The sequence below is a fragment of the Equus przewalskii genome, chromosome 16, assembly GCF_037783145.1.
Source record: "Equus przewalskii isolate Varuska chromosome 16, EquPr2, whole genome shotgun sequence".
In the NCBI taxonomy this organism is placed as follows: Eukaryota; Metazoa; Chordata; class Mammalia; order Perissodactyla; family Equidae; genus Equus; species Equus przewalskii.
In genome coordinates, this window is record NC_091846.1 from 12,112,393 (window position 1) to 12,133,661 (window position 21,269).

General features: G+C 40.3%; 1 protein-coding gene across 21 annotated transcripts in view; it reads right to left on the minus strand.

Annotated features, from left to right (window-relative positions):
• STARD13 (StAR related lipid transfer domain containing 13) overlaps positions 1 to 21,269 on the minus strand; it is a 487,031-nt gene that overhangs the window by 23,139 nt on the left and 442,623 nt on the right. For all 21 annotated transcript variants that reach the window (XM_070577983.1, XM_070577978.1, XM_070577991.1 and 18 more), the window contains 2 exons: positions 12,155 to 12,218; positions 486 to 1,885 (listed from right to left, as the gene is read on the minus strand). In XM_070577983.1, coding sequence (XP_070434084.1) covers positions 486 to 1,885; positions 12,155 to 12,218 — 1,464 coding nt within the window. The remainder of the gene's footprint in view (positions 1 to 485; positions 1,886 to 12,154; positions 12,219 to 21,269) is intronic.

Here is a 21,269-nt window from a genome sequence, read left to right on the forward strand (position 1 = left end):
TGTAACTGGCATTTGAAAGCCAAAAATAGAAGTATGAAGTACACATCTTAGACCTCAGAAATTTCTTATAGGATTAAAAAGACGTTTAAAATTTGAGGTGGGGACGTTTTAATTAAACTGTTGCAAGGACGTGGGGAGTGCCTGTGCACAGGCACCGGGTTAGGGTTAGGGTTATAATCATGTTATCAGTGATTCCCATGGTGTCTAGTGTAGTGCTTTGCACATAAGCTCAAAAAAGTTTTTGGAATAAAACTCAGATTGAATAACCGGTAAACACTCAGAGAAATGAACGTGTGTTAACATGGATTCGGTCACCATAATATCCGTCCAAAAGACACACTTCTGTTCAAATAATTCCTAACCACAGGTATCACTTAGAGCAGTGTCCGGCATTTAGTAAATGCTCTATAATTGTTTGCCAAATAAATAGACCATAATTTTTATGAAATGGATTAAAAATCATTTCACGAAATCATGCCACCAACCTGTTTGGCCTGGTCAGAGAGGCCCCTACACCAGAATCTCTCCTTTCTCTGACCCCAGTGGCCTCCGATTCATTAAGAGATGTCCCATCTCTTTCCACATCACTGGGTGTTGTCCGACCCTCGGACACAGAGTTGCCTTCGAAATCTAAGGTGATCTGGTTAGGAGACGGGAAGGGGCATAAACCAGGTTCCCCAACCAAGGCATCATGTGTTTGCAGTTCAGGCAAGATGTTTTTCGACCAGTCATCCACTACCTCTTGGAGCCCATTGACATGGTGCAGAATGTCATCTAAGTGAGGGAAGAGATCGTCTTTCTCCAAGTCCAGAAGATCTCCCGTGCTGGCGTACAAATGGGAGCCTGGGACGTTGTCATAGATACTGACCCGACTTGCTCTGTGGCAGGACGCCATGAGCCTGGGCTCCCTGGCACCAGGGCCCTGCTGTCTGCCCAGGGAGATGCTACCGGTCCTCCAGTTAACCCCATTGCTATTGTCTGTGGGCGAGAGGCTTTCGATAGAGAGCGCCTTGGGGAACGTTCCTGGTTTGTGATCCTTGGGAATATGCACTACCAAGTTCTCTTGGGAATGGAACTCATGTGTGTGGTTTTGGTCGCCCGCGTCCCGCAGTGCTGTCCCCGCCAGCACATCCAGGTCTTCTAAGTACATGCCCCCGCGCTTGTTGGCCTCCTGGCATTTCCGTTCCTTCAGGCCAGGCGTGCTCACCCCACTGCTGCTGTTTTCTGATTGGCTGCTTTCCCCGCTCCATTTGCCTGGGCACGGTAGCCCTTTTCTGCAGGCAGCTGTGGGCGAGTTCTGGAGATCTCCATTTGGGATCTGGATGCACTGCATGGCCTTAAAAGACTCTGGCTCCTGTTGCAGCACCGGCCCGCTGATCACCAAGCCTCCAGTCCGCCCCGATCCCTTATGCCTTCCGTGTGCTCCCTTCCCTCGCAGGGTTTCCATGCGTTTCAAAAATGACTTGGCTCTGGTCCTAGTGGGTTTCTCATTCTTTGGCTGGAAAGGGTAGTTGGGAACGTCCTTAGGGGGCTGCGGGAGGCTGCCGCTGACCACCGTGGCGTCCAGCATGCCGGGCCCTTCCGCGCAGCAGTGCCCGGGGCCGTCGAAGGCCTCGCGCCCGGCGCTCTGGCTGCCCGGGGGGCCGCGGCCGTCGCTGCCGCCGCTGCTCTCGCTGTGAATGGAGCAGACCTCCGGCTCGCTCAGGTCTGTGAGGACACTTTCACTGCTGGTCGTGTTTCTCATCCTAAAGTCTCCTGAGGACCCATTTCTGTCTCCTCCGGGAAACAGCGTGTGGAGGTCGTCCACGCGAGACCATCGGCGGCTGGTTCTTTGGAAAGTCCATTTGTTACTGATACACAGATCTTCCTCATCTGAGTCGTCAGCCTGGAAAACATCAAGGACAATGCTCACTTATGGGGGTCTTGGATGAACCAGGACGTCTAGGTGAGCACAGGGAGGTACTCCCCGCTCCTTTCCCTTCCTTCCTCCCTTTCAGGCTGCCCTCTTGGGTTTCTTGGGCGCCTTTACTCCGTCCTTCCTCCATCTTTCATGTCCTGGACGCCCTGTTCCTCCCTAGTGGCTAGAGGATCTCTTCTCAACCTGCCAAGCTGTCTTCCTTTCAATTTTCATAGTTTCTGAATCCTTCCTTCTTCTCTGAGTTTTCCTTGACTGATTACAAAGAGGGCGTAATTACCATCTGACTAGACAGTCTAAATATGAAACACCTGCAGTTCTCTTTTTCGCATGGAAACATAACCCTGCCGTAACAGGCACTTAACTTCTTTCCTGAAACCTCTTCGCTGAGCCCCAGGACTGTATTTCCAGCCTCCCTTTTCTGAAACTCAAAGTCAAGACCTCTCAAAGCTAACCCTCCTTACCTGAGTCTCCCAAATATAGGATTCTTATCATATATTCCCTGGATAAGTTAACAGCAAAATTATCTACTGAATTCCTGTAAGTAGAAACTTGAGAGCCATTCTAAAGATCACTAGTTGAGAGGAGTCCAATCCAGCCTGCTCCCCTGGCCAGCCTTCTTGTTTTTAATCAACTGAATCCTAACGCCTTTGGCAGGACATGCATCTCCAGGCTGCCGTGGCCCCCGCTGCTTTGCCTGGTCTTACACTCTGCCCTCCCCCACATTTATCTTATCTGTCTGGGTTCTGCCTGAATTTGCAGCCCCTAAGAGATGAGAATCTGGGCTCCCTGAGGCCAGAGATGGCCTTGTTTATCTTTGCAAATCCCTCCGGCCCCGTACAGACCTTGACCTAGAGCAGAGAAATAATAATTTTCTTCCAAGATGGAGTGAATCATCAGCCCCTTCCTCCTCCTCACTTTTCATATTACTAAGACGCAACTCCGAAATGATTTTCAAATCTGTTCCCTCATTCGTATCTTCACTCCCATTCCCTTTGTGTAGGCCCTTGACACCTCTGTCTGGGTCTGTGACAGTAAAACCCTGGCTGGAATCCTTGTCTCCATCGTTTTCCCCATCTAAACAGCTTTCCACAGGGTAATCCAAATGTGATCATATAATTTCCCAGTTTAAAAGCCTTCAGCTTCCCTTTGGCCTTCCTAACAGTCTTTAGTACGGCATTCAAAGCCCTTCCAACCTGACTGCAGTGTACTTTTCTTGCCTCATTTCAACTATTCCTCCTAATTTCCCTGCATTCTGCTCCCTGGCCCACACCATCCCCAACAGCCAGCTCTGTTTCAGCATTAAGAGCCTACAAGCGTAGACATGATCTCCGCTGCTGAGAACGTCCTTCCCTGGTCCCGGACCCTTCCTGGGCGTTCAGCTCACATGTCCATTCTCTTTGAAACCTTCCCTGACTGCTCCAAGGCAGTGACCACTCTCTCCCCTGTGCTCCTCCTCATTTGGATTAGATCTTCATTGTAGCACTTATTTTAATGACAACTTCAGCTCATGTCACACGTGCCCACTCTCAATCGTTATAGGTAAGCTTATCAGGAGCAGGACCTGTGTTTTATTCATATTTATATCCTCCCCAATCCCAAGGACATGGTAAGTCCTCCATATTTTTTTGTTAATTGAATCAAGTTTATTATATTTTGTTTTGGCATCCTGTTCTAAGACCTGGTTCCACGTGCTCCTAGTACCAGTTAAGAGCTTACATGATTGTATGTATGGCTTACTCTCTCCAAAGTAAGTTTCTATCACTTGTAAAATCGAACTAAAAATAGCCTCTGTCTCATAGATTTGCCAGAGGGATTAAATGAAATAATGCATTGAGTAGTCCCTCATTGAGGGCTATACGTTTATTATTTTCCAATGTTTGTTCAATTGCTTATCTATTGCCTATTGATCTAAGATAGATCGCTTATCTTTTTTTTTAAGATTGGCACCCGAGCTAACATCTGTTGCCAATCATTGCTTTTTCTTCTCCCCAAAGTCCCCCAGTACATAGTTGTATATTCTAGTTGTGGGTCCTTCTAGTTGTAGCATGTGGGATGCCGCCTCAGCATGGTCTGATGAACAGTGCCATGTCCGTGCCCAGGATCCGAACTGGTGACACCCTGGGCCCCTGAAGTGGAGAGCATGAACCTAACCACTCAGTTATGGGGCCAGCCCCAGATTGCTTATCTTTTTACATCCCTAACATCCACCTTAACTCCCCTTAACTTTGCAATATATTCTGTTTTCAAGGAAAAGTAATCAGATGCTCAGTCAAAAAATGTTAGGATCTCCCCATTCTTATTTATTTCTTGAAAATCTAGATTCTTACGATTGGACTAAATGACAAATTTGAAAATTCAAGTATAAGGTGGAAGAAAGTACAAAACCATAGTGCTAACAGAGAATTCCATAGCTTTGGGATCACAGTGGGAGATTAGCTTTGAGTTTTAAAAAAGTTGTATAAGCTTTGGCAAAAGAGTTACGAAAGTTGTACATGTGGAAAAAAGGCAAGACTGAGATAATGATGCAAAATTATACTTTCTTTGTAGCATTTTCTACTTTCTCTTTCCCTGTGATTGATACAATAAAATCTTACATCTGAAGGGCATTTATATATCAGGCACCGTGACAGGGTGAAGGTCAAGCTTTCTGGATTTTCCTATCACATTTCAGGAAATGAGGAGAAGTTGATAGTAAGCATTCTCAAAAACCCTTTTAGCAAATAGTTTTTGAGAAGGCAAAAGAAGGATATGCTTTTAAAGAAAATATAGACATTTTAAAATAAAAACTACAATATTTAGGGTTGGCTCCAACGAGCTTTCTCAAGCTAGCCCAAACTCGGTTACTGATGCTAGCAAACCACATACTAGTTGGATAAGGGCTCTTTTATTTTGGTTAAGAAAAGATGCCAAGCTGGGCACTGTGGGCTGGGAATGGAAAGCCTGCCCCTGTCTGCTAGGCTCTAAGAGCTTATTATACTAGCTTTGGGCAACAGGAAGGTATTTACAACCAACCAAAGCATGTGAAAAAGTGGTAAACTCCTGGAAAAAAGGGCACACAGTTCAGGAAAATTTTGCAGTATTTAGATTGTTTGAACCAAAACAAACAAACAAAAACCAAGGCAATAAAAAACAAAAACACAACAACAAAGAAAAAAAGAAAAAATACCCATTCTCCTTTAGTACCCTGTGCCTATAATTATCATAGTATGTCCCAAAGGGCATTGATATTGTTCTGTGTCTGTTTACCCCACTACTGCAGGACCTTTGAAACTATTGATAGTGACATACAATAAGAAATGCATTTTCCATCACAACTCAAGGCACACATACACATTACACTAAAGCAAAAAAAATTCATACTATAATAATTATCCTTGTTTGTACTCTGATATTTTATAATCTAGTTTAGTCTATTTCATTTAAAAAAAAATGTTGTTGGTGACCCACCAAATTCATTTGACCACCCAGCAATGGGCTATGATCCACAGTATGAAAAACTCACTGTGCTAGAGTTTAAGACTTTTTATACACTTGGGGCCCAGCAGACTATCAGGCACATAGCAGACTCCCCAATAATTGTGGAAGTGTACTGGTTACTTAAGAGATGATCAGCTTTCATCTGTTTGATAGTTTTTCTGAGGCTAAAAACAAATAGTTTGTGATTATTTAGAAATGCAAAATGGAAATCTCTAGGAGTCATATGTGTTTATGAGAAAAAGACACATCAAACTAACTTTATTCTCCTGTCCCAATGTTTCAGCGAACCATGGAAATACTATGGATATAGAGAGTCTGGATTTCAGCGAGGGAACTAAGACGCTCTCATGATATTGTCATGGCCAAGATGCCTAACTGTGCTGCATGCTACAGGGAGTTTTGTTAGGAACTGGTTGAGCAACCCCACCAAGGAGTGTGATCAAAAAACTGAAAGCAACTGAGGGAGAGGTCTCTGGAGGATGCCTCAAGGTTTTGTCCATTTTAAGAATAACCTGAGTGAGCCAGAAGAACTCATGTTTTTAAAATGTGAAGATGGCAAAAGGTTATTCACCAAGTGATCTCGAGCAAGGCACCCTTTTTGAGAGTCAATTTTCTCAGCTGTAAAATGGAAATGGTAACACTACACGACTAGTGCGGTTTGTCAACAGAATCAAATGAGATCATATGTGAAAACGCCATATAAAACTTAAAGTGCAAGACGAAACTAAATATTGTCACTAAAGAATAGCAATATTGAGATGTGTAAAGATCTTAACAGAATTGAAGGATAGACTGTTAATAAGACGAAATTTCATGAACTAAAATATAATGACCCTAACTTCAAAAATCAACCATAGCATGTGCAGGATGGAATAGATTTGGTTTAACAGTAGTTCCTATTAATAACCTTGAGAGTTGTGGCAGATTTAAGCTCAATGTGAGTTAGCCACATAAACTGGCTACCAAAGTAAGACACCAGCTTTGGGATGCATAACCTGAAGCATGGATCTCAACACTCAGAAGGTTGTAGCCCCACTGTGTTCTGTGGTGGTCACATATATCAGGAACAGCAGATTTTCTATGTGCCACGTTTTAAGGGTCATGAACAAAGGTGTGAATTTCTAGAGAAGAGTAATCAGGATGGCCAAGGATCTAGAAACCACAACCTCCTGTAAAGGATGATTGAAAGAATAATAGTTTGGTTCAGCAATGAAGAACTCTAGAGAAGTGCCACTCAACGTGTGGTGAAGGGGCTGCCAGTCCCCAAACTTACCAGCCTTCAATGAGATAAGTACAGACATGGAGAGTAAGCATTAAGACTACTTGTCACCATTTGGCAAGGCTGTGCTATCTGAGTTCATGATCAGTGGACTTATCTTACTGAACAGGGTTCGGACCAGCTTGGGTGTTGTGTGCAGCAGGTCCACGTTACAACATGTGACACTTCAAGATTAGTTTATCTATCATAACCCAAAGTGTACCATGTATAGGATCCATTGTTTCACAGAAAGAGCACTGTAAGAATTGGCTACTGATGAAAGATTGAAGGCGAATTTTGAAAATACAGCATCCCTTACTTTATTTTGAATAAAAGGTAAGAAAGACAACCCTAAGCTTTAAAAAATTTAAAACCTCTTCTTTGATTCCAGTCAACAAACTCTGTGAGACTAGTTTCTTTATGTAGACCAGTATCAAAACAAAGAAACAATTTAGATGTACATTCTTCCCTGTGAGTAGTGGTGTTGTCAATACAATCTAAATTAAATAACAAACAAGAAACTCACTGTTATGAATACTCATCGTCATAGCGTTTGATCAAAGTGTGCATATAGGCATATAATATGGGGAATTGCTATTTCAAAGTAAACCTCTTGTTTAGTTCTGACAGCCAAAAAACAAAAAAGTTACGAGTGAAATCATGATTCTCCATATTAATTGCCTATATGCACACTTTCAATAAAAAAAGTGAAAAATTTTTGTCATTCTTTTCTATTTCCTGTTATATTTGTTCTGATTATATTTATTGGGATGCAATTTTGTGTCTGTTGAGTCTAATAATAAAGCGTTTAGGCTTGTATTTTCTATAACCTTTTTTCATTTCATATTTCTAATAATTCATCTGTAATGAATGCTACAAAAGTATGTTGGTCAGTGGCAGACTGGAAATTAAAAAGAAAACAAACAAAAAAAATCACCACAGACGGTTTGAGAAACTTTGTTCTAGATTGAACAGAGGTCAGAAAACTTTCTGTCAAGGGTCAGATAATAAATATTTTAAGTTTCGGGCCATACGGTCTCTGTCATAACTAATCAACTCTGCTGCTGTAGCCAAAAGAACGGGTGTGTCTTTGTTCCAATACAACTTTCTTTACAAAACCTGGAGCAGTATTTTGCCAACCTGGGTCTAAAGGTCGCTGTGTGAAAGGGGAAATCCATATTCCGTGCTTCTCCAGAGAAAAGAGCCGGAATCAGATAGCCAAGTTACAGTGAGTCAGCTTTTAGTTTATTATATGGAAGACTTCTAGTAATCAGAATAAATAAATTGCCTTGCCATATAATGAACTCATCATGTCTAGGTCTAGATGCTTACAAGCAGAGGCTGGGTGAATTGTAAGGGATGTTCTAAGAAGTAAATCCTATAGTGGATGGAAGTGGATGGAAAGATGATTGAAGATCCCTTCCAACTGGAAGATCCTATGGTTCTAGGACATTCACGTGTAATTATCTTCAATTTGAGACTAATACTCTCAGGCCAAGTGAATGCTGGAATGAAATGGAATTTTTCTCTCACTCCACTCTGCTGTCTGGAGCTGTCAGGAGATGTCTTATTTGGTGGGAGATGCGGGGGTGTGAAAGGCAGTTGGGGGTGGAGACCAGGCCCCTTGACAACAGCTGCGGCTCCTCTGAAACGCAGATGAATCCAGGCCAGGGGGCACTGGCCGCAAGTGGCAATTAGTCATGGTTTCTGTGCTGCTTTCCAGCTTTGGTCATGATTTCAGAGAGCTCTGTTTAAACGACAACATTAACCACAACCTCCTTTTGAAGCCACTCTTTCTCTCTTGGGAACTCTTCTTAGGTAAGAGTCCTGTGTGCGGACATGTCCTTCTCTTTCCTCATTTAATAGATAGCCTTATTGGAGTCTTCAGTCTCTGACTTTAACTTTGAATAGGAGTTGTATCACATAAACACTAACCATAATTAGGGGATTTCAATGTCGCCATGAAGCAAGCGTGAATTTTGTAGGTAATGATGCAGAAGAAACGCTGCTGAGAACAAGTAGCTTTGCATGTGCCTTGAAGATTTTAAATTAGATGACTCTCTGATGTTTGGCTTTTTCTAAAAATGAGAACATTCTTAGCTGAAATTATATATGCCTCAGAGACAAATGTGAACCAGACACTGCAAAAGGAAAGGTTTATGTTTTTTTTTTTTTTTAAATGGAATTTGACTATATCTTTACACTGGAAACAGGAGCCCACACGAATCCACAGCTGCAAGAGGCAGCTAATCCGTAGTTACATAGAAATTTAGAAGTGTATCTTCCGTTACAGTTAACTGGAGCTGAGCGGCTGAGTCTGCTGTTCCGAGGCAGGGATGTGCCACTTGCGGTGTTGCAGTGGGAGGAGCCTGAAGCCAGGGGCTGGGGAACTCCTGGTGTCATCAGGCTCTCAGGAAATGCCCCTTGGTTGGGTTTTAGGAAGTCTTTCAGTGAGACGTGTGGCCAAGATTGAGAACACCCTTTTCCACCTGATTCTCACAGAGACAGGGCAGGTAATCTTGAATCTTTAAGGGACCACTTTTCTCTTTTGAAAAATGTTAAGGTACTATCTTGTGGGAGAGCAGATGTGATTTCGTTTCTCCAAGGGCTTTACAAGTGGCATTTGATGTACAAGAAAAGTACACGCCTAACTAAGTATGAATGAGGTTTCACCATCCTCGTCCATTTGTGGACTTTTTTTCCTTCTTGGGTCAGCCCACCAAACTCTTCAGAATTAAACAAAATCAAATGAGAACCAAATGCAAAGCAGGGCAATGAGGCTCATGATTCAATCATGGCGAGAGATGCAGAGATAAAGTTCCAGGAAGACATTCATTGTGGACTGTAGTACAGATGGCAAGAAATATGCCTCTTCTAAAAACAACAAGAAAAATATGTAACTGTATGTATCGCTGAGGAAACACTTCCAGGTGTCAGGTCAAGGGCCAGAAGCTCACTTAGACACCAATACATTTCTGAATATCTTTGAAAGGCAAGAAGGGGCGGATGATGCCAGAATAGCTGGGTTCAAATCCTGCCTCTGTTATTTCTGTGTGGCATTGGGCAAGTTACTTAGCTTCTCTGCCCTTCAATTTCTGCATCTGTGACATGGAGCTAATGAAGAGGAATAGTGCCTGGCATGGAGTATGCACTGTGTGAGTGTTCGCCGACCACACAGACTGCTAAGCAAGCAAGCATAGCCCTTCAAAGGCCCTGCAGCTCTGAAGGGAGCAGAATGATTGTGACCATGGACAGTTATGCCATTTGGGGATGACATTCTGCAGAATTACACATCTGAGCCAATCCAGATTAGGGAAGTGCATTTTATCTCTATTTCTTGGATTGCTTAAAATGGGGACATACCTAGAAGAAATGCTGCTGTCTTATTTTTCTTCCAAATAAACTAATTTCAAAGTTGGTTGAAGCTTCCTGTGGTGCTCAGTTCTCAAGTTTCACTTTCTATTTTTGATCATTTGGCCTATTCCTAGCCTGTGTTTATTTTTTTTTGCAGTAAAATAAAGGACTAGCTTATGACTTGTGTAAGGGGCAGATCATGAGAATGCGTGCCACCACACGGGTCTCCTGCATCGTTGCTTAGACCACAGCCCCCAGATGTAGGTCATTATTGAGATTCACAAGTGGGTGGAGACCACATGTTGGAATTATTTATCTGAAAATTGAGGACATGACTCCCCAATTTACAACGTGAAAAGCAATATTTCACTCCAGGGCATGCATTGTGAGGCCTATAGCAAAGTAGGGGCTGTGAGGGTGTGTTCTGCTATATTCACCAGAAGGACTAAATTAAGAATGTCAGAATACTGAAGCGACCAATTTACAGAGGCGCTTTGGTGAAGGTAACACATAAATAGCCTAACAAATGTGGTTCGCATCTATCCCACATATGGGTTTTGAAAAGCTGGTGATAAGGTAAGAGTCCAATCATCCCACTTGATTGAAAACAAATCATGTCATTAGTTTTGGGCATTTTCTTTGGTAATACGCTGCAGCTAAAGATCTGTATGAGCAGCCGTATAGACCAACCACACTTTAGACACACAGGCGTGGCTGTGTTCAGTTTAATAAGAACCATGTGTTACAAGCAAAACAACATCTGACCCTCATGCCTCAAATAGTATGTATGCTTCTCAAGGGGTCTATTCAGCCAGACAGCTGTTGGGGCGTTTATTCCCACATTTTTAATTTGTCTTTGGCTTGGACAAATTGCTTATGTTTTAATATTTCTCTGGATATTGTTTTTCACCGTTTCACCTCCTAAGCTTAAATCTTTGGTTCCTAACTCAAACTCCAAATTGTTTTGAAGGTGAGGTCAACCAAAATTCATTTGCTTTTTTGGGGGGGTGCTATTTTAGAGCAGAAACTCAGGTTAAAGTTATTTTTAAAGATTAGGTTACTCAGGAGTGACTTAAAATCCATTGGATTTAATGATTTCTCTGTGTAGCCCAGAATAAAGAATACTTTCTTTTAACTCAAAGATGTTTTCTCTGCTTCTTCAAAATATACTGAGGCTTGACTTGTTACATATTGGAGATGTGAAGTGAAAAATGTAGTTAATGATCTTAATTCTGAACTTCCTAAAAGGATCAATTCAGTGAGAAAGAGAGGTCTTTCAACACAGTGGTTAGGAGCCTCGGTTCCGGAGTGAGACACGCCTGCGGTAGAAACCCTGCTCTGCCACTAGCTGAAAGATTGTGGGTAAATGACTTCATCTGTTCAAGTTTTACTTTCCTTATCTGGAAAAGAGAGAGTTCCTACCTCAATGGATAAAATGAGAACATGAATGGTAACTTCATAACATAGCTCCTGGAAAACAGTAAGTGCTCAATAAAGTACAGCTTTATTCCAAAACTGAGATCTCCAGTCTTATTCTCATGGTGGGAAGCACACATGCAAATTCCTAGAAGGGGGGAGGCAGCGCGGTGACTCTTACAACTGAACGGAATTCTTTGTGACTAGAGAAAAGAGCAGTGGAAGAATGGTGAAAGATGCAGCCTCTTGTTGTTACACTCTCCCTGACCCCTCAGCCGTTACGAAATGAACCCGCCTGAGAATGAATGCATCTGGAAATGAAATGCTATTGGAAAGAATGAAGCAGAAGATACTTGGCAGAGACCCATAGATTCTTTTCTGCATTCTCTTAATCTACTAATCACTGTGGAGTACTTGAGTCTAATACGAAATGGATATTTACAACGAAACAAACTTCTGAAAAAGTACCACAAAGAATTAAGCTATTTTGCAACTTTATGCAACCCCTCTGATAAAAACTAAAGCACAATGAAACAGTGGAACAAACAGACATCAGCCTGGGTTTATGACGGACTTATTTATGACGGTTACGATAAGATGGGACATTTGGAGAACAAAGATAGATGTCTGGGCATTTCAGAATTTTGTTTAGATTCACGTAGTTTTTAATCTGTGAATGCAAGCTTCCTCTGTTGGGATAGCCATGGTCTTAGTAAGGTGTAGACACCTACCTTTTTCCTTTGGAAGTTCACATCAAGTTTCATTGAGGCACACTTGTTCAACGTATTTAGTCGTCTAAAAAGAAAGAAAAATGTGATGATTGCTACCAATAATGAACCTAAATATTTTTTTTGTCCAGTTTGATAATTTTCAAATATTGCCAGTGAAGTTGACAGTGCAGAAACCACCAGTTACATCCCAGGAAAGTACTGCACCCACAGAAGGAACGCAGTAGAAGAGTTCCCATCGGTTCTCCAGGCTCCAGACCTGAGAGGGCTCTGCCGTGAAGCCTACCCATGCCTGCCCCTAATCTAGACCTGGCCCTGTCCTGGCTCTTTCCACCATTCCTGGAAACCCATCGTCAATCATTTTAGCCATACTTTCACCAATTCAATTCATTTGCCACCTTGATCTTCTATCGTGCTAGTTCCCAAATTTGGGTGAATTTGACCATTTGTCTTCTCTCCTGCTCTTGGGCTACTGGGTATAAATGGAAAAATAACTCACATTACAGTGCTGAACTATCCATGCTATGGACTGATTGTGTCCCCTCAAGATACATGTGTTGAAGCCCTAACTCCCAAATGTGACTGTATTTGGAGTAAGAAATAATTAAGGTTAAATGAAGTCACAGAGTGGAACCCTGATCCAATAGAGTTGGTATCCTTATAAGAAGAGACACCAGAGAGCTCTCTCTTTCTCAGTCACGTGAGGACACAGTGAGAAGGTGGCTGTCTGCAAGCCAGGAAGACAGTTCTTACCAGTAACCAAACCCTATATGCACCTTACTTGGAATTTCCAGCCTCCAGAACTGTGAGAAAATAAATGCCTGTCATTTCAGACTCTCAATCTGTGGTGTTTTGTTAGGGCAGCCCATGCTGACTAATAAATACATTTTGATTTTCATCCTCAGCCGGGCTCCCCAAATTGCTACTCAGCATTCCTTTCATTTATTTCTCTAGTTGGCTCCCAAAATCAGATCATGAAAAAGATCCCAGTCATCAACAGATGACTTTGCCACCAATGCCAATGAGAAAATATAGCTTAATGTAAGCTATTAGACATGAATTCTTTTCATAATCCTTTCCATCAACATCATCGAAAACCAACATGTTCCTATTCTTTTTCATAGCTCACCCTTTAACCTTGTTTCTGATTTCAGCGTCCACCACTTCATCTGGGACTTCGACACTCCTTTATTCTCTCTTACCGCAGCAAATTCTCTCAACCGCTTTCTTCTCTTTAAGCTCATCCCTGTCTTGAACAAATTGACTAACCAATTATTTAGCTACCTAAATAACCATAATCAAGCAACCTAGCAATTTTCCTTCCAATCTCTCTTCAAGCAACTATACTCCCTCCCTCAACATTCCCTTCCTCTACTTCTCAGTTTGCTGAGAAGACCCTCAATTTTCATTTGCTCTTCAACCAACTACAATCTGGTTTCATGAAATTCTCTTTGCACATACCTTTACTATTTTGTTTTATTTGATTACTTTTTAAAATCATGGTTATTGAATGCACACAGTTTAAAGAGTCAAAAATGACCCCTCATGTCCTTTTCCATTTACTGCTCTTTGAAAGCAACTCTTTGAACCGTTTCTTTTGGTGTTTACCTCTAACAACATGCTTATGCTGTTTCTTCTGGATTTTTCAGTTTAAGTCACTGTCTATTGACTTTGCTCTATGAAAGATGAAGATTTATTTTTTTTTTACTACTTATTCCCACCCTTCACTATAACTATAGCTATGTCATAATTTCATAATTTTTTGATAAATCAATATTCAGTGTTTATTGTACCTATGTAAATACTATTCACACGTATATCATACTCTGATTACTTTTTCTTTTATTCTCAACTTTTCATTATCCTAAGAATCAATAACATCTTGTTTATTTGCTTCTTTAGTTTCTGATGTAATTATGCCTAAATTCAAACTCAAATGCTTCCCCAATTATCTAAATATCTAAGTGTGTTAAAACATATCAGATAGCCTATTAATTCACTTTCCTTAGACATGACTCTCTCAGAGCCTTCTGACCTGTTCTAGTTGGAGTCTGCTACCCTTGTTTTTTTTAAATCATAGGTTTATCATGTTTCTCAGAACTTGGATTCTTCTTGAGTGTGTTTTCCAATATTCTGGAGCCAAGTTACAACAGAGGCCTGGGAACCTCAATATTTAGAATGTAGGTAGACTACCACTGAAGCCCCATTTTCAATAGCATATCCCACCTTCAACTCTGTCTGATGTCCCCCAGTCTAGGGAACTTCTGTTTTAGCCTCTCCAAGGAATAAACTTCTGTCTGTACTGATGATGGGGGAGAGAAGTCACCTAGATATAGATTGGGGGAGTAAATGGAAGGCTGTATATACTTTAAAATAGAATTCAAATAACCCTCTTCTTTTTAGCCCACCTTCAACCTCACTTCCCACAACTTCCAGCTTTTTAGGATTTCTGTAGGGCAAACTGAGTTATTTTATTACTTCCTCCACTGACCACTTAGATTTCATTTCTTGGGCTTGCTAAGTTCTCTACCATGTATTTCTGGTTTTCTGCTTTGAATATTTTGTAGTTGTGATCTCTCTCTCTCTGTATGGACATTTGCTTTTGTAACGGAATGTCTCTCTGTAAATTAGTGGGAATTTAGAAGTGAGCAAATTCAGATGTTCAATCTCCCATCTTTGACCAATGACTTTTTTTGTATTCTGATTATGCATAGACCTTAAGTTTTCAGCTCAATGAGTTTTGGCAATTGTAACTACCCTCAAACAAGACAAAGAATATTTCTTCACATCAGCAAGTTTTCTTGTGCTCCTTTACTGTCAATCCTCCCCACCACCACAACCCCTCCCACCACCCCCAGGGGCATCCTCATTCTGCTTTCTATCATCCAGAGATTGGCTTTGCCAATTCTTGGTTATCATATAAATGGAATCATACAGTATGTATTTTTTGTGTGTCTGGGTTTTTGTTCACTCAACACCATGTTTTGGAGATTGATCCATGTTGTTGAGTATAGCAGTAATCATTCCTTTTAATTGCTGAGTAGTATTCCATTGTGTCAAGATATACAATTGATTTACCTATTCTCTTGTTGATAGACATTTGGGCTGTTTCCAGTTTTGGCCAAAGCTGACTTTTTATTCACCAAATTCCATAGCTTCTTTTTAGAAAATACCTGTTTGTAGCAATAGACACTAATTACCACTCACCATTCCTTGAAACTCTTCTCATCTATGGCATCCAAGATTATGAATTCTCTCAGCTCTCTAAATATTCTCTCTTTCCTGTCACCAAGTAGCGCTTGCTCCTTAACTGTTAATATTTTTAAGAATTCAGACTGCAGTCCTTGCTCTTTTTCCTCTGAACAGGTATACTGATATAGCTTATCACATCTTAAAATAAATTAGACTCTAATGATGCCCAATCCTCTGTTTCTAGCCCAGACACTTCACCTGAGCCCCAGAGTTACATTTCTAACTACTCGCTAGTCTCACCCATTTGTGGGTTTCTGCTGGCCCTTCAAACTCAACCATCAAAACTGAACTCATTGTATTCTCTTCAAAACCTGTTTCTCCTATTTAATTTCGTCTTCATTAAGAACATCACCCAACAGGCCACCCAAACTGGAAAATGGAGTCATCTTGAGACTATTCTTCTTCAACGTCTACATCATTTGATCACTAAGTCCTCTCAATTCTACCTTTGTGATAGTTTCGAAATCTTGCCTCTCCTTTGGTCCCAATTCAGTCCCTTCTCATCTTTTACCTAGAGTCAGGCAACAGCCTCTTGACTGGTTTTACTACCACTTCAAATGCTTCACATTGAAATCAGTTCCCTTTCTCAAATTTTTATCATGTCACTCATTTACTTAAAAATATTTGATGACTCCTCTCATTTTCAGCTATCTCCAATTTACCCACTGACTACACAGTCATTAGTGTCAAACATAATAAGCAACTCTGGATTAGAAGCTGATCATGTAGTCGGACGCTGTATTCAGCACGTTCTTGACCTTTGCTCCTATAACTGACAGTCTGTCTTTTTGGCCAGTTTCACGTGTGTTAACATCACTATGTGAGAGCTAAGAGTAATGTGTGAAAAAAATTTAATATATATATTCTCATTTGGAGGTGCTGATATATAAGAGCTTAAAAAAGTTGATGTTGCTCATTTGGCAGCTCTGTAACAGGTTTGTCAAGGGAAGGATTACTTGTTATTTATAAAATTTACTTATCTAACAAACTTGTTCTTCCATTATGGTTTGGAAGCATGAACAAACCATTTTATTCTATGCAAGTTTTTGATCTACGACATTTACAAAAGATATCAAAGGGCTCAACCTTTATATACCACATGCTTGAATATGCTTTATACTTTCTGACGCCCACAGAAGGTTTATTTATTGTTATTTAAAAAATTATTTATTTATTATTCTTTTTTGGTGAGGAAGATTCACCCTGAGCTAACATCTGTTGCCAATCTTCCTCTTTTTTTTTTTTTTTTTTGTCTGAGGGAGATTAGCCCTGAGCTAACATCTATTGCCAATCTTCCTCTTTTTGCTTGAGGAAGATTGGCCCTGAGCTAACATCTGTGCCCATCTTCCTCTATTTTATCTGTGGGATGCCTCCACAGCATGGCTGATGAGTGGAGTAGGTTTGCCCTCAGGATCCGAACTTGTGAACCTAGGTTGCTGAAGCAGAGCCCCTGGAACTTTAACCACTCAGCCACAGGGCCAGCCCTTTTCACTATTTTTTTGAAGCTAGAGACTCTAACTAGATTTGACTACCTAGATTTGGGTCTTTTTATCTCCCCTGAACTCAGGTATTTGCCTGCACCTTAACGTAAGAATTGCTCCTCTACTTGGAAAAAATATTTGCAAAACATATATCTCATAAAGGACTTGCATCCAGAATACATAAAGAACTCTTAAATTCCATAATAAGTCAAACAACTTGATTTTTAAAATGGGCAAAGTATTTGAACAGACAGTTCTAAGAGATACACAAATGGCAAATAAGCAAATGAAAAGATGCTCGACATCATTAGTCATGGGAGACATTCAAATTAAAGTAACAGGACACCACTATAGACATTAGAATGCCTAAATTAAAAACCCTGACAACACTAAGTTTCAGCAAGGATGCAGAACCATCGAAACTTCCACAGCGGTACAGCCTCTTTGGAAAACAGTTTGGCAATTTCTTACAAAATTAAACATATTCTTAGCATCTGACCCAGCCATTATACTCTTAGTTATTTATCCAAGATAAAATAAATCATACACCCATACAAAGACTTATACTTGAGTGTTCATAGTAGTCAGATTCATAAAATAGCCAAAAAGTAGAAATAACCCAAATGTCCATCAACTAGTAAATGGATATGAAAATTGTGGTATATCCGTGCAATGAAATACTCAACAATACAAAGGCACTAACTAGTGATACGTGCAACAACATGGATGGGTCTCAGAGGCATTATGCTAGGTGAAAGAAGCCAGACACAAAGAGCTTACATTATATGATTGCATTTATACAAAATTTTAGAAGAGACAGAATTGTAGTGACAGAAAGCAGTTTGGTGGTTCCCAAATGCCAGCAACAGAGGGCTTTTTGAAGTAATGGAAATGTTCTGTATCATGACTCTGGTGATAGTTACACGACTGTATACATTCGACCAAACTCATCAAATTGTATACTTTAATTTGGTGAATTTTCTTGAACGTAAATGACACTTCAATAAAGCTGAATAAAAAATAACGCAAGTGAGTGATGTCAGCGGGAATGGTGGAGAAAAGATCTCCAAAACATGTCCATAAAAGCAACAAGAATTCTGGCAAAAATTGTCAAAATCCACTTTTTAAGAACTCTGGAAATTAATAAAAGCGTATAACAATCCAAGTACTGTTTATTTAAGAAAAATGGTTGAATCTATGTAAGAACAGCGAACTTTGTGGCGTTTGAACTTGCCCTATTCCTATGTTCCTTGCCCCAAGGAGCTTTGAAAAACAACAGCATCACAAAGTAGCTGTGAAAACTGGCAGCCTACCAGCCACTGGAGAGGACAGAATGGGTTCGAGCTCCCCAAAAGTTCCATTATTAAAGAATTGTCATTATCTGAGCTGTCTGGCAATTCCCTGAATGCCCCCATTCACAGGGCTTATCTTTATTTAACTTGACTCTGAGCTCATCACCGAGAATAGCTTTTTCTCAGGGTGTTTGTCAAAAATAATCAGTGGCAGTTATTTAACAACATAGCTACCTGAAATGGTGATAACAGTTGGGCCAAAGGAAATGTTAACCAAAAGGAATAAAAGGAGTAGCTGTGGGAATGAGATGTCCATCGGGGACTTAGAAAAGTTCTGACACAGTCTCAGGAAGCTAGGAGGACGAGCACATATGCAGAACTGTGTGCATACCCAGGAAAGGCCTGAGAAGGGCCTAATTTCTCACCTCTGTCCCACCTTGGTGATCTGCACAAGTAAGAAGTAAAGGCTAAGGCAGAGTTACCAACTTCCTGCTGGAGCATTGAAACTGTAGCCCAGTATGCACAAAGAGCCCCTTGGCAAAGGCTGGGAGATACAGTGGTTCAAGGCATTTGAGGAAATCTCTGTCCAATCACTTGCTGACCACTAAGCGAATAAGTAGAGACTTCAGTGGTAATATACAACAAAGGACTTATACTTTAGAGAACTAGTTGAATAAAAGTCACTAAACAAACAGCAACAACAACAAACCTTGAGGATCTGATTTCGAGAGTTGCCACATTATAATGTCCAAAATGTTCAGTTTTAAACAAAAAATTACAAGACAATGAACTGATTCTAAAGTTTATTGGAGAGGCAAAAGACCCCGAAAAGCCAATATAATGCTGAAGCAAAAAAACAAAGTTGGAGGATTGACACTACCCAACTTCAAGACTTATTATAAAGCTACAGTAGTTGAGACTGTGTAATATTAGTGAAAGAACAGACAGATCAATGGAACAAAATAGACAGCCCAGAAATAACCCGCACAAATATAGTCAACAGATCTGCGACAAAAGAGCAAAGGCAATACAATGGAGAACAGATAGTCTTTCAAGAAATGGTGTTGACACAAATGCACATCTACATGCAAAACAATCAGTCTAGACACAGATCTTATACTCTTCACAAAAATTAAGTGGAAATGGATCCTAGACCCAAATGTAAACACAAAGTCATAAATCTCCCAGAAGATAACATAGGAGAAAATCTAGATGACCTCAGGTTTTGTGATGACTTTTTAGATACGACACCAAAGACATGATCTATGAAAGAAATAATTGATACACTGGACTTCATTAAAAATAAAAACTTCTGCTCTGCGAAAGACCTCGTCAAGTCTATGAGACGACAAGCCACAGATTTGGAGAAAATATTTGCCAAAAACATGTCTGATAAAGGACAAAAAAGGATAAAATATACAAAGAACTTTTAAAACTCAACAATAAGCAAACAACTCAATTAAAATTAGGCAAAAGATCCAAATAGACACCTTACCAAAGAAGATACACAGCTGGCAAACAAGCATATGAAAAGATGCTCAACATCATACGTCATTATAGAATTGCCAATTAAAACAACCATGTGATATCTATTAGAACACACCTATTAGAATGACAAACATCTAAAACACTGACAACACCAAATGCTGGCAAGGATGTGGAGCAACAGGAACTCTCATTCATTGCTGGTCAGAATGCAAAATGGTATAGCCACTTTGGAAGACGGTTTGGCAGTTTCTTACTGCCATAAACCTGCACAGGAATGTTTATAGCAACTTTATTCATACTTGTGAAAACTTGGAAGCAACCAAGGTGTCCTTCAGTAGGTGAATGGATAAACAAACTGTGGTACATCCAGACAACGGAATATTATTCAGTGCTAAAAAGAAGTGAGCCATCAAGCCATGAAAAGAAACGGAGGAAGTTGAAATGCATATTACTGAGTGAAAGAAGCCAATCTGAGAAGGCACATACTGTGTGACTTCAACTATACGACATTCTAGAAGAGGCAAAACCGCGGAGACATTAAAAAGATCAGTGTTTGCCAGGGATTAGGAAGCAAACAGGGATACATAGTCAGAGCACAGAGGATTCTTCGGGCAGTGAAACTGTTGTGTATGCTATTATAATGGTGGATACATGTTATTATATATTTTTCAAAATCCATACAATGTATAAGACCAAGACTGAATCCTAATGCAAACTATGGACTTTGGGTGATAATGAAGTATCAATGTAGGTTCATTGATTGTCAAGTACCATTTTGGTGTGGGATGTGGAAGATGGAGGTGGCTACATAGGTGTCGGTACAGGGAGTATAGGGGAACCCTCTGTACTTTGTGCTGAATTTTTCTGTGAACCTAAAACAGCTCTAAAAAATAAAGATTATTATTATTTTAAAGACATAGTCTCTGTTTCATTAATTTAAAAAATCATTTTATTTCTTGGACTTCGAAATTACTGACGCAAAGTGATCTGCATTTCTTTTGCTCTCAGTCTATCTGCTCATTAATTCACAATCTTATCTACAACATTATCACCATTGAAGACATCTTAGAAATTCTGGGTACAATTTGAAAGATCATACACGCAACCGTTTAACTCTTCCTTTCACAATGTATATGTTTATCAAACCATCATATTGCACAATTTAAATATTTTACAATTTTATTTGTCAACATACCTCAAGAAAGCTGGGGAAAAAAAAGAAATAGCTGACTTATTAAGATGGAAAAAAAAAAGACAAAGAGAGAAAATACTCTGTATAGTGGTCCGAAACTAGGTAGGCATTCCCAGCATGGTGTAGCATCAGCCTGTGATTTATCTTGCACAAGATAAAAGAACAATGGCTAGACTCTGCAAGGATGCAAAATAGATGAAACATGTATTCCAGAGAGAGGTAAACACCTGTTTAAGGACTGGCTGCCTCAGGTAAAAGAACATGTCACATGACAGAAATATTCAGAGCACCTTATCAAAGCACTGTGAAATTCTGCATGAGCGAAACCCATCTGCACTCTGGGCAAATATTTAGCATCGGTATTTGCTTACGTCTAACTTAATGATGAGTAATATAAAACCCTGCACATAATC